Consider the following 16,604-nt stretch of genomic DNA (forward strand, 5'->3'; position numbering starts at 1 on the left):
TTATTTAGCAATTTTTTTTTTAATTAGAAACTCTTCTGTGCTATATTTTCTTCAGGTCAAGTCCACCTTTATCCTAGAATTCAAGTATCACTACTTAAACTGAGTTTTAGATACTCTGCTTGGTGAATAAGAATAGTTAGAGATGCAAGTGCCGCAGAATCCATCACCCTCCATCGGAAAAATCAACAATAATCAATGCTTTTTTGCTTAATTCAATGTAGAAATAAAAGTTACAGAGAATTTTTCAAAAGACAATTTCATTCGGCAAACATCAACAATTTACTACTTCTACTTAATCCAATTTTAGTAGAAGTAGACTAAATATGTCGAGTCCATAAAACAGAAATATAGCATCATATAACAACCTTATTGGGCAAACATCAACAGTCACTAGTCATATCCTCAATCTGAGTTAGCATAATCTAAGTCGAGGTGTGAAAGTTGATAATAATCATCAGAATAATCATCATAATTATCATAAACAAACAAAAAATCCTCTTCAAGTTGTGCTCCCTCGCAATTGAAGTCTCTGATATGAGAAGCTCGATTTAAGATCTCTTCGTCCACATCGAAACCCACACAATTCTTTAGGTATAGTAACTCTAGATCCTTGCAGCCCTCCAATATCACCATCAGATTTTTCTTTGATAGAGTTGAGGCACTAAGATTCAAGTACTTAATCTTCGGAAGAAACATAACGATTGCAGATGCAACATTGTCATCAACCCAACCAGATGCTTTTAGGTTAACAAAATTCTTGCAATGGTTGCTGATCACCTGAAGGATCTCTGTAAAGGAGTCTGGTATAACTTCCAGCAGTAGAATTTCCAAATGCTTCAACTTACCCACAAGCTCTGCCACCTAGGTAATCCAAATCAAACCAAGGCATATCAAGGCATTTCAAGGAAGGGCACCTATATACGTAAGTTAAAGATTCAGTACCATGTGTGAATTATATATAGAGAAAAAAAAAAAGAACGTTCTAAGAAGCCTACGAGGGGGCATGATTGAAACCATCAGCAAAGCCGAAATGTTACCACGCTATGTCGGGCCTATAGTTAGGGTTTGCTATTCACGTCACTATTCACAAGCATCTTAGAATTAGGTTCTAATTAAGTTGTTTCAATTATTAATTTGTTGAAGTGAAGGGTATCAGTTTCTTTTTTCTTTTTCTTTTTTTAATAATAGTGGTATCAGTTTCTTATTTTAGGAAGGATAATTACTTTCATTTAATTTTATAGAGTACTAAGTTGGGTGATTAGCAACAAGCTTAGAAACCCAAGCTGGCATGAGTATGTAGGCTTTCTAAATTAATTAGAAAGATCCAAGGCAAATGATTGAAACTCTCTAAAATTGTAAGCTTAGGCCATATTTTTCTATCAATAAATATGAATTTTTAAAAATTGTGGTACATTTTTTCTTAGGTAGACTCCTAAGGCCCTGTTTGGATAGAAAGAAAAACATAATTGAAGGAAAATTCTCTCCGCAATTTTAATGAAAATGATATGATTCCGGTTATGAACACACAGTGTAAAAATTGGCATAGAATATAAATTTTAAAGCATACAAAATGAATGGTTAAGATTATTAGATATTGAGTTGAAGGGGATTCGTTTAATGTTATCCGGTGGCTGAGGCGTGTGATGGCTCCACCTTGGAGGTTTTTGGATCTTTTTGACGAAATGGAAGATATATTGGCGGAATCAGATATTGAGTTGATTCATGTTAGAAGGTCTGCTAACGAGAAGGCGGATGCTTTGGCTAGAAGAGGGGTGGTATGCATCTCGATGAATTGGTCTGATCAATTTTCTATTTGATGGCCTAGTCATTTTGTAATTAGTTTTTATTTTTTATTTTTTGTTCTGTATCTTTGGGTATTCCCTTTCGGGTGTCCATTCGGTTTCTTTTATAATATATGCTATTTCAAAAAAAAGATTATTAGATTATGTTCTCCAATTTAACATCCTCCGGTGGAAATTTGAGCACCACAGCAGACCCACGGCTACGAGTGACAACGAATTTCAGTAAACCTGTGAATGAGTATTTCTGTACACGATATTCTCGCATGAACCTCTCCTCAAAAAGGCTCGCATCCCATTCTAAATGGCAGAGTGGAATGAAATTGAGAATTTGCCAGCAGAGAGGATTAGTAGATGCTTTGTACCAAGACCGGCATACAAAAGGCACACCCAATACCATGTCTTCAAGACTCAGCCTTCCAAACACATTAAGCAAACAATCCATCTCCAAATCTTCCCATTTCCTATCCTCCATTTCTTCTCAACTGCCTTTCTAAGTTTAAAGCCTTGTGATCGAAAGTTTTGAGGAGCTAATTGTTAGAGGCACCTTATTTATAGAGAAATGCATGGAAAGAGGTACTAGCTATCACTATCAACCAGAAGAATTAAAAGAGTCAAGGCAAAACAAGGCATGCATGAGGGTATTTTTGAGGACGGTGATAAATTCACCCCCTTCTAAGATAAATTCACCCTCTCTTACCACTTGTGTAGCCAAACCAGTACAACACTAGTATAACCGTCTCTCTCTCTCTCCCTCTCTCTCTCTCTCATGAACCATTGGTGGGGCCCACCACTTGATTTGTTTAAATGCTTGAAGAAGGATGATCCAAACCGGCCATTTGAAGGGCGACAACGTAAATAGGTTATGCCTCAAAAATTATTTCCGTAGAATGATCCAATCCCTCCAATTAAAACTGCATATTATTGAAACCTCTATAGATGCAGAGTTCAGATCGTCCTATGGAAATGATTTTTGGAGCACAACTTATTTACGTTGTTGCCCATCAGATGGACGGTTTGGATAATCCTACTGTCCACTTTGAAAAATACTTGACTGTGGTTAGGTTTTCCTGTGACTCTACGGCAGACCATCTTTGGGCTTTAGACTTTAGTGATGGTGGCTTTTGTCTGAAAATTCAACCCTTGAATAAATTGTATTTTGTCATTGGGAAATGATATATCCAACCCTTTTTTTCACTTCACACAGCCCCTTCTCGGGTAAAAGAGTAGCCATAAATACACTAGAAGGGGCCGTCCCAATTAAAAAAAGGGGGTGAATATATCACTATCCTTTAGTGATAGGTTCTTTCCTTTGTTTAGCAATTTTTTTGTTAATTAGAAGCTCTTATGTGCTATATTTTCTTCAGGTCAAGTCCACTTTTATCCTAAAATTCAAGTATCACTACTCAACACTTTTACCCTAAAATTCAAGTATCACTACTCAAACTGAGTTTTAGATACTCTGCTTGGTAATAGTTAGAGATGGAAGTACCGCAGCATCCATCACCCTCCATGGGAATAATCAACAATAATCAATGCTTTTATACGTAATTAAATGGAGAAATAAAAGTTAAAAGTAAATTTTTCAAAAGACTATTTTCATCTGACCATTCAATTTTAGTAAAAGCCGATAAAATATGTCGAGTCCACAAAAAAGAAAGATTTTTTTATTTTTTTTTTTATGGTAAGCTGGGTTTAGGCGGACCCCTACCAGATATATTAAATAAGGGAAAGATACAGCGAGGAAATTAGAAACAAGAGAGCCCCCCATCACATATGATTGCAGAGCTCACAAAACACAGCATAACAAAAGAAAAGCAAAACCAAACAAACAACAAGAACAAGATAAAACTCCAAAGGAGGAGATGCGGGCAAGAGAGGGCCAGCCTTTCAACTAAGAGATAACCACCACCTAAATCTTATATGCTCCTCCCAAAGGATAGCTTGTGAATGGAGGGGATCCAACACGAAGGAGGAGATAAGAAAGCTAAGAGGGGTGGTTTTCTTTTTTTCCTATATACCCTGTGCATCATATAACAACCTTATTGAGCAAACATTAACAATCGCTAGTCACATGAGTCATATCCACCATCTGAGTTAGCACAATCTACGTCGCGGGATGAAAGTTGATAATCATGATCATCATAATCCTCTTCAAGTTGTGCTCCTTCGCAATTAAAGTCTCTGATATGAGAAGCTCGTTTTAAGATCTCTTCGTCCACATCGAAACCCACACAATTCTTTAGGTATAGTAACTCTAGATCCTTGCAGCCAGGGGCGATGCCACATGAGAGGAAAGGGGGGCAATTGCCCCCCTTATTTTTTTGGAAAAAAAAAATATGCCTTTATTTTTTAATAATTTTTTAATACTTACCCATTTTTTAAAAAATATGCCCCCCTTTCCAATCATCCCTAAGATAGAAAATAAGTTTAAAATTTTAATTTTACCATTTTTATCTCCCTTTTTTGTGCAAAATTTACTATAATTTTTGCCCCCTTGTGCAAAATTTCAGATAGAAATTTTTTCTATCTTAATTTCGAGATAGATAAAAAATTACTATAATTTTTGCCCCCCTTGTGCAAAATTCCTGGCATCGCCCCTGCTTGCAGCCCTCCAATATCACCATCAGATTTTCCTTTGATAGAGTTGAGGCACTAAGAACCAAGTACTTAATCTTCGGAAGAAACATAACGATTGCAGATGCAACATTGTCATCAACCCAACCAGATGCTTTTAGGCCAACAAAATTCTTGCAATGGTTGTTGATTACTTTAATCATCTCTGAAATGCAGGATGGCATACCTTGCAGCAGTAAAATTTCTAAATGCTTCCACTTACCCACGAGCTCTGGCAAGAATCTTCTATCCAACCGAGGAAGAGCAAGGCATTTCAAACCCAAGCACCTATATCCATTAGTAAAAGATTCAGTGCCATGTGTGAATTATATATAGGAAAAAATATGTTCTAAGAAGCCTAAGAGGGGGCTCGATTGAAACCATCAGCAAATCCCAAAAGTTATCAGGCTATATCTGATTACACTTTAGTTAATTTCTTTATTTTAGGAGTCATTTTAGTTAGGGTTTGCACCTGTCTTATAATCCTAACAATTCATATGAATGAATATGAATTTTTAAAAATTGTGGTACATTTTTTTCTTAGGTAGACTCCTAAGCCCCTTTTTGGATCGCAAGAAAAACATAATTGACGGAAAATTCTCTCCACAATTTTAATGAAAATGGTATTATCATAAATTGAAGATCCATGTAACACACCCAGTGTGAAAATTGGCACAGAATATCAATTTTAAACTATACAAAATGAATGGTTAGGATTATAAAACAGGTGTGGTTGTGTATACTTACTCGTCTGACACATAGATTATGTTGTCCAAATTGACATCCTCCGCAGGAAATTTGAGCACCACAGCAGATCCACGGCTACGAGTGACGACGAATTTCAGTAAGCCCGTGAATGAGTATTTCTGTAAACGATATTCTCGCATGAACCTCCCCTCAAAATCGCTCGCATCCCAATCTGAAAGGTTGAGTGGAATGAAATTGAGAACTTTCCAGCATAGAGGATTAGTAGATGCTTTGTACCAAGACTGGCATACGAAAGGCACACTTAATATCATTTCTTCAAGACCCAGCCTTCCAAACACATTAACCAAACAATCCATATCTAAATCCTCCCACTTCCTATCCTCCATTTCTTCCATATCTTTAGAGATCAATTGGGGGAAATTGCCAAGAGGAGAAGGATGTTATAAATGAAAAGATTGTTGAGAAAGCAACGAAAAGTAAAAGGATAAAGGAAAAGAGGGTCGAGAAAATGTTAAAAGAAAATGATAAGATGAGACATTAAAGAGAGCCTATGTATGAATTGAGAGTCACCCGAACCAGTAATCCACCGAGGGGGTGAATTTAGGTGACCTTTTTCTTTCGTTAACAAAAAAAGATACCACTTAGGGAGAAAGAGAGAGAGAGTGTTGATGAGAGAGGAAAAGAAAAAGAGGGGAAAGTCGAAGAAACCGACGAGAAAAAGTAGTGAGAAGTGGAGAACTTTCCAGCAACAACCACGATTGGTTGCTAATTTGTACGACGAAAAAGCACCCTAAATGGCTAGGAGATTAGGAGAAGAAGAAGTTAAAGAGAAAAAGACAAGCATGGAAGATGGGGAGAAGATTAGGAGGAAGATTTGAGAGTAGTGTTTGGTTGCTCGAGAAAATTAGCGGAAGATGTAGGGTGTCGTTATCAAAATATATGATGGAAGAGAGAGAAAGGGAAGAGAGATAAAAAGAATAACAAACGAATCTTCTCCGAATTCCCCACACAAATTTCTCCATTTTGATAAAAAGGGAGAAAATTATGGGGGAATATCTCCGCCACGTAGGCGCCACCTAGGATAAAATGCAATAATAATGTCTAGAAGTTGTCTAGTGGTCAAAGGTCTAAATGACAACCAAACATGCTTTGGGGAGATCTTTGGGAGATTTCAAGCATTTGAAACTCCTACAATCCCCCCAAAATGAGCAACCAGACAGAGCATAAAGTATGCCGGGAGGCCCACAGTCTTCTTAATAAATTAATAGGGATTTGCTAGGAAACTTTGCAGAAAGGCATTTCGCTGGTCGCTTTTGCGAGATTGTTAGAAGTGGAATTGAGAACTTTCCAACAAAGAGGATTAGTAGATGCTTTGTACCAAGATTGGCAGACAAAAGGCACACCTAATACCATGTCTTCAAAACCCAGCCTTCCAAACACATTCAGCGAACAATCCATCTCCAAATCTTCCCATTTCCTATCCTCGATTTCTTCTCAATCGCGTTGCTACGAAGGAAAGCAATCGAGGGCAATTTGTTAGTCTCCTTATTTATGGTCGTTCAAAGATGGGAAAACTGACACACTGGCATTTCAAATATACGAATGATCCTAGCCTTATGATTTAAAGAGAAACTGCAGATTATGGAAGCCTCTATAGATTGGAGGGTTGCAATCATCCCATGGAAATGATTTTAGCACACGTTGTGGCCCATCAAATGTATGGTTTTGATCATCCTATGGTGTGGGTCGTACAGTAACATTATGGCCCAATTGTAGGCCCCACCTACATTTTTCAAAACGAAGTGTACGGTCCACAACATAGGAAACCTTATAGATTGGAGGGTTGCGATCATCCATGGAAATGATTTTGGGGCACAACCTATTTATATTGTGGCCCATCAAAAGTATGGTTTGGATCATGACGTGGGTTGTAAAGTACCATTAAGGCCCAATTGTAGGCCCCACCCATATTTTTCAAAATGAAATGTACGGTCCACACCATAGGATGATCCAAGTTGTCCATTTGAGATGGGCCTCAATGTAAATAGGTTGTGCTGCCAAAATCAATTCCAAGGATGATCGCATCCCTCCGATATATAAGGTTTCCATAATATGTAGTTTCTCTTTAGATCAGATGGCTAGGATCATCCTGTGGAAATGATTTTTTGGAGCAGAACCTATTTAGGTTACGGCCTAGTAGATTGGAAGGGGGATATCACTGCCCAAAAATAATCTCGATTTTTAATTCTGCTACATAGTAATGGATAAAGAGTGCATTCGTTGGGCACAACGTAAAAAGGCCCTGTTTGGATAGAAAGAAAAACATAATTGAAGGAAAATTCTCTCCACAATTTTAATGAAAATGATATGATTCCGGTTATGAAGATCTATGTAACACACAGTGTGAAAATTGGCATAGAATATAAATTTTAAAGCATACAAAATGAATGGTTAAGATTATTAGACAGGTGTGGTTTGTATACTTACTCGTCTGACACATAGATTATGTTCTCCAATTTAACATCCTCAGGAGGAAATTTCAGCATCACAGCAGATCCACGGCTACAAGTGACAACGAATTTCAGTAAGCCTGTGAATGAGTATTTCTGTACACGATATTCTCGCATGAACCTCTCCTCGAAAAGGCTCGCATCCCATTCTAAATGGTAGAATGGAATGAAATTGAGAACTTGCCAGCAGAGAGGATTAGTACATGCTTTGTACCAAGACCGGCATACAAAAGGCACACCCAATACCATGTCTTCAAGACCCAGCCTTCCAAACACATTAAGTAAACAATCCATCTCCAAATCTTCTCATTTCCTATCCTCCATTTCTTCTCAACCGCCTTTCTATGTTTACAGCCTTGTGATCGAAAGTTCTGAGGAGCTATTTGTTAGAGGCACCGGCCTTATTTATAGAGAAATGCATGGAAAGAGGTGCTAGCTATCACCCAGAAGAATTAAAAGAGTCAAGGCAAAACAAGGCATGCATGAGGGTATTTTTGAGGCATTGAGAAGATGGAAAATTAAACTTTTTGTTCGTTGGAAGATGGAAAGACTCAGTTCGAAAAGGGCACTTTGGCACTTGAGAATTGAGATATGGAGAGTCCTTAGGAAGATGGAAAGACTATTATTAACACCCGCATGACATCAACGCCAGTTTTTCAATTTACGGGATGGGCAGTGATAAATTCACCCACGCCACAAGGCCCCGTACAAGACTATTACAAACCGGAAATCTCTCTCCTAGTGTGTGAACAGTTGGTGGGCCCAACAATCAATTTATTTAAATCTATGAAAATAATAGGCCCCACCCATATTTTTTCAAAATGGAATGTACTTTCACACTATTGGATGATCCAAATCGTCCATTTGATGGGCCACAATGTAAATAGGTTGTGCCCTAGACAATCATTTCCATAGGATCGATGATCCTAAACCTCCGATCTTTAGAGGTTTTGATAAATGCAGTTTCTCTGTAGAATTGAGGGCTAGGATCATCCTATGGAAATGATTGTTTGGGGCACAACAAATTTACATCGTGCCCCATCAAATGGATGATTTGGATCATCCTATGGTGTGGGTCATACAGTCAACAGCTAGCTCTGTCCTACCAGTACAAACATCTCTCTCTCTCTCTCTCTCTCTCTCTCTCTCTCTCTCTCTCTCTCTCTCTCTCTCTCAAACATGAACTTTTAGGGGGCCTAACAAGTGAGTTGTTAAGATCTTTGAACAGGGTAGGCCCCACTTGTACTTATTCTAACAAGTACTGCTCTCTTTGTACTTATTCTAACAAGTACTGCTCTCTCTGCTCTTTTTGTGCACAAACCCTTGGTGGGCCCAACAATGAATGGTCTAGATCTTTGAAGAAGGTGCTCCATCATAAAATGTTTATTTATTTTTATTTTTTTAAATTGCTTGGGCCCACCTGATTCGAAGATCCAAACCTTTCATTTATTGGTCCTCAACATACTTAGGCCTTGCCCAAAAATTCTCCATGAGATGATCAAAACCCTCCAATCAGCCTCTACTTATCAAAGAGTTAGGATCATCATATGGAGATGCTTTTCGGAGAAAGCAAATGAACTCGATATTCGGATTCGGGTCACAATGAATTTTCTAATAAATAGCCATTATATGGTGCATATACAGAGGTTCACTGTTACGAACCCGATCCGGATCGCAACGGATTTGATCTTCTCGGAGAGAAGATCGGCCTCTTGACCCACTTCGAGGGAAGGGTCGTCCTCCTTTGTGCACAAGACACTATTTTGAAACAAGTTTCTTCATTCCTCAAAATGACTGGTTACATATTATTTAGACAGAAAACAACTTACCATATCACCTAAACATTAGCAACAACATCCTATGTGCAACTCCTAAAAAATAGCGCTTTCCTAAGAAATTGTAAAATGATAATAACAACCTAAGATCTACCCAAACCAAGTGGTTTATCCCAAAGCCACATCATCATCCTTATCCCAACAACCCACATTGCACTATGCACGTAACATTCACATTTTTTTTTTTTAAATAAAATGGTGCCTATAAAATCATCTTCATTGGATGATCCTTACTCTTTGATCTATAGTGATTTTTCCATGGTGTAGTTTATCTATAGATCAATGGGCTAGGATCATCGAATGGAAACTGTTTTTGGGGCACAGTTTAGTAACGTTATGACCCAACAACTGAATGGTTTGGATCTTCCGAAAAGGCAGGCTTCATTGGTTTTTTTTACGAAATATATGCTTACCTGTCAACAACACAATATACATTGGGCCGACCCGACCTCACCTACGTGCATGCATCATATGGCGCAGAAAATTCACTAGGCCACTTTGTTTGAAGATCAAAGCCATTCATTTGTTGAGCTTCAAAGTTTGTGCCCAAAAAATATGATCTAATATGACAACACCATACAGGAATCACCACGGATTGAAGAGTTAGGGTCCTTCTAGGGAGATTTTTTTTTTGCCGCTAGGTCTATTTAGGTTGGGTCGCAACAAATGAACGGTTTGAATCTATGAACAAAATAATCTGATTTATAAATAAAAAATAAAATAAAATACATGTTTATGGCCGGTGTCCATCTTCTTCAAAGATCTAAACCATTCATTTTGGGCCCCACTAAGGGTTGTGTTCAAAGATAGAAGAGAGAGTACTAGTTTTGAGAATAGAGTTTCTATATGGTCTAAGCCTGTATGGTCAAGTATTTTGTCAAAATGGGCCACAATGTAAATAGGTTGTGCCCGAAAAATCATTTCCATATGATGATCACAACCCTCCGATCTATAGAAATTCTCATAATATGCAGTTTCTCTATAGATAGGAGGGCTAAGATTATCCTAAGGAAATGATTTTTTGGGCACAACCTATTTACTTTGTGGGACATCAAATGGACGGTTTGGATCATCCTATGGTGTGGGCCTATAGTGTGAAAGTACATGCCATCTTGAAAAATATGGGTGGAGCCTACCATGGTCAAAGAGTAAAACAAATTAATTGTTGGGTCCCACCAACGGTTCATGTTGGATGTAGAGAGATCACGGGTTTGTACTTGTAGTTGTCTTGTACCGGTTGTTGCGTCACAAGCCTTAAAAGTGGGTGAGAAGGGGGTTTGTATAAGGTAATTCAAATCCATCAATTGGAAATTAAGGGCATGTCTGGATTTAAATGCAAAATTTATTAGTGTCACTATCAAATTTTTTCAATTTTAAAAGCTTAGCTTTAATGTGAATAGAACAAGTGAACAACTCACAAACCAATGGAGGTTTTAGCTATTAAAAAAGGGTTTTTGCTAACAAGTGCCCGTTGGAAATGATATTTTACAATCCTTCTATCATTTTACACACTGCTTGGTAAAAATACTCACATTCTGTGAATTTATTATCAAAAGATGTGTAAAATAACATTTCCAATGCATCTTAACGGGTGCCCTTTCTGCATTCTTTAGTAAAACCCATTAAAGAAATGGAGGCTTTAGCCTATGAGGATTGCCATCTCTTCCTCTCCTTTTTTTTCATTTAAAAGCTCTTTCTCTTCATTTAAATCTTCATTTGTTGTTCTTGAAATCCCTCCCATTCCTTGTCATGTCCATTTAGGACCAAAAATTGGGAAATCAAACTAAAAGGATCATTTTGCCTTTTCCTAGCATTGTTGCTGCTATTTACTATTCACATGGCAGAACTGCAAATTTTCAAAGCAAGCCTTTTTGCACTGTTTAGACTTCTTTCTCTTATTATACGATTTACCAAATTCAACTGACTTCCTTCCCTCTTTCCTGTCTACTTATTCTACTATTGATCATGTCCGATCTGACTTTCCGGAGGAAAGGGAAAGTAAAGAAATGTGAATCTATGTTCATTTCCTTTTACGCATCTATTACATACATCCAAACTGACCATTTGAGTTTCCTTCCAAATAAAGAGGAAAGGGGAAGTAAATGAGTTTTTTACTTGGGATTTTTACTTCTTCTTTGTTTTTACTTGGAAAATGTGGTCATTTTACTTACCTTTCTACTTCAGCTTAATGTGCATCCAAACGGACCACCAGGTGTTAGATTTCCTCAACACTCTTTTCTTGATCACCCTTGTGTCAATCTTGTGATAGGTTGTCCAAGATATGATTTGTTTCAAGATACAAATTGTCTTCATGGTAAGAAGATTTGAGCTTGGTTGTCATCATAGTAAAAGAAATCCAGCATAAAGTCTAATCTAAAACAAACCTATTCCCCGATCAAACAACCCCTTTGAGCTTGGCCGTCATCATGGTAACAAGAACTTGCCATCATGCCAACAAGATAGATCCGGTGGCACTTGTTGGGACCGTTGATTTGATGGGCCCCAATAGGTGGCCTAGATGGCCTTGATCCCCATAATGTATGTAAATCTCTTTTTCTTTTTTTCCTGTATGAGTATAAAAATCTTATTTACTATGGAAACATCTCTAAAAAAATTATTTTTTGTACTTACAAAAAAAGATAACTTGAACCAACCCTAATCAAATCTTACTTAAAGGCCATCAATTTATGATAATATCCCTCTAAGTCAAACATAATCATATCATTCCCCTCTAAAATGGAGAGAAAAATTCCCATCCGAAATTTGTTTTCTTGCAATCCAAACAGGGCCTAATGGTTTGTTTGGTTGCGCAAAAGCCATTATAGCTTAGGGATTTAACTTGGCATTTCGTTCCCACAATAGCAAAACTCCTTATTTGGTTGCTAAATATAACATTAAAAATCCCTGGAGACTACTAGGGATGTCTCCTAGTCTCCTGATTAATCATTATTTTTTGTCTGGTGACGTGTTTCCCTGGTCTCCTCCCAACAAAATGCAAGCGAAAAACCTCCAAAAATAGGGTTTTTTTTTTTTTTGCTTGGGTTTCTGGTACTTTCTTGAATTCTGCAATTATACTGGTTTTGATCTGATTTATTTATTTATTTTAGTTTTCCCCTTCTAAGCATTTTTTTTTTTTTTGAAATGGCAAATATTATAAAAGACTCAGAAAGGACACCCGAAAGGGAAATCCCGAAGTTACAGAACACAAAAATAAAAAACTAATTAGACAATGAATAGAACATCAAATAGGAAATTGATCAGACCAATTCATTGAGTTGCATACCACCCCTCTTCTAGCCAACGCATCAGTTTTCTCGTTTGCAGACCTTCTAACATGGATCAACTCAATATCTGATTCCGCCAATATATCTTCCATTTCGTCAAAAAGATCCAAAAACCTCCAAGACGGAGCCACCCCACCCCCAGCCATCGGATAACATTAAATGAGTCCCCTTCAACAATAACACTCTTCAGACGGTCCATACTCACCTTTTTTATGCCATTGAAAGCCCCTTGGATTTCCGCCTCCGTAGCGTCAGTCACACCTAAAGGGCCCCAAAAAGTCCAAAGAACCTTGTCGGCATCATCACGACATAAACCTCCCACCCCGGCTGGACCAGGATTCCCAAAGCAAGCACCATCAAAGTTTATTTTTAACACTCCTTAAGGCGGTGGTTCTCGTCTCTGCACAACTTTATTAGCCCACTCACTACTCAAACACACCACACCCCATCTTTCCCAAAGATCAAAAGCTGAGACAAACTGGAAAGATAGATGGCATCTCGTCCAATTGATTCCCTCAAACACCCGTGCATTTCTCTCCTTCCAAACCACCCACCAAGTGGCAAGCAAGCGTACTTCCCACAAAAATTTTCTTTTCTTCTTCCAAGGCACGAAGCTCCATTGTTGCATCAACAACTCAATAGATCTAGGAAAAATCCAGCTAATCCCCTTCTGAGCATTAATATATTGTCCTTTAATTGTATTGCTTAAGTTCTTTTCTTGTGATTTTCAGAGTTAATTTTGGATTTTTTTTATGGTTTTATTTAGATAATGCTGTGTGTTTTCTTGTGCTGCTATGCATATTATGACCCTTTCTTCTCATTCTAGGATTTCTAGGTTTCAGAATTGAGAGAGTCAGTTTGAATTTTTAGGTTTTATCTGATCTTTAGCTTATCAATTGGGTCTGAAGTTGCAATTGCTTCAGTTTAGATAAGCATGGGGCCTTTTCCTTATATATTGAGTCTGAACTGCAAACTGTTTCCTCCTTTTCATTTGTATTTGTTTTTCTACATTCGCACGTCCACACATTCAGCATATAAAAGCTTGTTAAAAAGAGTTTTTTGCATTGAGTGGCAAATATTTTTCTTATATGATGAACTCGTATAGCCAAAAATAAATAAATAAAATAGTGGGTCCCATATTATTGGGTGATCTAAACCACTCAGATGTTGGGGCCAGGCATAGATAGGTCTATATTGGAGGCTGATCTGTGACTATTAAAGCCTGCCATTTTCATGCTACGAGTAGGATATATGTCTGACCTCTTCCTTGTTCCCTTGATAATTTGCCCTGTGTTATGTTTCAGGATTAATTTCTAGGAAGCCTTCAAGCGTTTAAAACCATGACTCGCCACCGACTTGATTGGGATGACGAGGAAGATGTATTTGAGAGAGGATCTTCAAAAAGGAAACGTCCAAGGTCACAGTTTATTGATGATATTGCTTTCGAAGTTGACGGAGACAATGAGTTGGAGGAAGATATTGAATGCGAAGACGGTACTTTGTTATCTTGTTTGGGTTGATTTATATTTAATTTATGATTCCTCTTTCATGCATATAACATATTTTCAAAAAAAAGTTGCATGCAGTTAGTTGAGAATTTTTTTCGTTGATTCATTGATGTGATTCAAAAATGAAAAACTTCCATCTAATTGCTTGCTCTAGAATGGAACACAATCTTTGAATGTGTAGTTACCGTTCTTATTTTAACTTACATGCATATAAACTATTTTTTTATTAATTATATCTTTTTCTTTTTATTCATGTAATTATCTTACTGTAATTTATGAGAGTTTGATCCTTGATGTTACTGCATGTTGTTTATTAATATTCATAACTGCATGTTGTTTATTAATATTCATAACTGCATGTTGTTTATTAATATTCATAAAGAAGTTTTATGCTCATAGCTATCGAACCCATATTGGATTATCTCTTAACTCTCTTGATTCAGTTAAAAGTTCTTTCTATGCATGTATGTTTTGTCTTCTTATAAGCCATTTTAACTGGATTTTGTCATCGTTCAGTCCATTGAATTATTATTTGCTTGTTTCTTTTCAACTTTTCATTATCTGTCCATTGCTGATGGATATGAACCTTAAAATGCAGATTTTATAGAACTGTTCTAGAAGATGAAGATGGCGGAAGAGTGGGGCGGGGTCCATTGCTACCTCGAGATGAGGAGCAGGTAGATGTTGAAGACCTAGAGAGAAGAATTCAAGAAAGATATGGACGGCCAAGTCATGCGGAGTCTGATGAAGAGCTCACATATGTTGAACAGCAAGCTCTTTTGCCATCAGTCAAGGACCCAAAGTTGTGGATGGTGAAATGTGCGGTATGTTGCTTTGGTCATGATCATGGATTTAAATTTCAACCAAAATCCGAAATTTCGGATTTCAAGACCGAAATTGAAACCACCTGAAACCGAAATTTAAATCTGGTAATCTTGGCCGAAATTTCGGTACAATTTTGAAATTTTTTTTACCGAATTTAAGCCGAAATTTTTGTATTCTGGCTATGTAACCGAAACAAAAATTTTAAGCATTGGTCATGATGTTTTCTTATTGTTTCTATTTTTATGAACTACTGTTTCCCCACTGACACTTTGTATATCTATATCAGATGGGTCATGAGAGAGAGGCAGTAGTTTGCCTCATGCAGAAGTACATTTGTCGAGGGTCTGAGTTGCAGATCAGATCAGTGTTTTGTCTAGATAATCTTAAAGGCTACATCTATGTTGAAGCTTATAAAGAAGCTCATGTGAAGGAGGTATATGCAATTATCAGTTTCTGTATGTTTTTTGCATGATTATTCTTGTAAATTGTTGGCTAATACTTATTTATTACTTTTTCAGGCTTGAAAAGGTCTTCGCAGTCTATATTCGATGAAAGTTTCAAGAGTTCCAATAAAAGAAATGGCATCAGTCTTTTCAATCCATAATATACAATTTACTTTTGCTGAGCTTGAGAAGTTCATGAAGCCTGGAAACAAAAAGAGAAGACTGTTTCATGAAGGATGATGCAGTACACTGCATCCGGGGAGATCTTAAAAATTTAATGGGACGGGTTGAGAAAGTCTGGAAAGAGAATGTCTTTATCAGATCTAAAATGGCGGGCTTGCCTGTAATTACTAATAGATTCATCTTTAATTATTTTTGTTTAGAATGTTGTAAACTGTATGAAGGGTAAGTAACTCTTATCACATGGTCCATGCTGCAAGAAACCCTCGTCGTTAATAAGAAAGAGATCTGCAAGTACTTCAAACCTGGCGATCATGTGAAGGTTGTCTCTGGTGCCCAGGAAGGTTTAACTGGCTTGGTTGTTAAGGTTGAGGGCAATGTGCTCATATTCGTGTCTGATACAACTAAGGAAAATGTAAGTGGTATTATACTTGACCATAGCAATCGCCAAGGAGCTTCACTTTGGGTGTGGTTTCTTAATATGGGTGCCTTTTGCACTAATTATTTTTACATTATTGTATTCAGATCTGTGTCCCTGCGGACAATGTTGTGGAAAGCTCTGAAGTACGAAAACTTTTTCAGATAGCAGGTCCTGTGGGTTTAAAATTTGGAAGTCTGAGAACATCGCATATCCTCCGGTCCCCGAGAACATTGCCTAGAGGAGGACCTCCATTAGATTGTATGTTGCTACATATTTTTACATCTTGCTGATTTTGTATTTGAATACATTATCAGCTTCTTTATTATGTTGCTTTCTGCCACAGTGATTGATAATTTTCTTGTGTGCCAACTTCTCTTGTAAATTGTGATGCAGTTGTAGGAAGAAATAGAGGAGGAAGAGGAGGACACGATCCCTTGATTGGGAATACTATAAAAATTCGTTTGGGTCCCTCTAA

General features: G+C 37.4%; 1 protein-coding gene across 1 annotated transcript; it reads right to left on the reverse strand.

Moving 5' to 3' along the window:
* Nucleotides 1-402: 402 nt before the first annotated feature.
* LOC143850208 (F-box/LRR-repeat protein At3g48880-like) lies at nt 403-5,749 on the reverse strand. Its single transcript, XM_077359473.1, has 3 exons — nt 5,163-5,749; nt 4,358-4,703; nt 403-861 (listed from the first exon to the last, which is right to left on the reverse strand). The coding sequence occupies exons 1-3, from the start codon at nt 5,516-5,518 to the stop codon at nt 403-405; spliced, it is 1,161 nt and encodes a 386-aa protein (XP_077215588.1). The 5' UTR covers nt 5,519-5,749.
* Nucleotides 5,750-16,604: the final 10,855 nt, after the last annotated feature.

Source organism: Tasmannia lanceolata, unplaced genomic scaffold, assembly GCF_043159265.1.
Source record: "Tasmannia lanceolata isolate RefF3 unplaced genomic scaffold, GAP_Taslan_0.1 ptg000018l, whole genome shotgun sequence".
NCBI classification, from domain to species: Eukaryota; Viridiplantae; Streptophyta; class Magnoliopsida; order Canellales; family Winteraceae; genus Tasmannia; species Tasmannia lanceolata.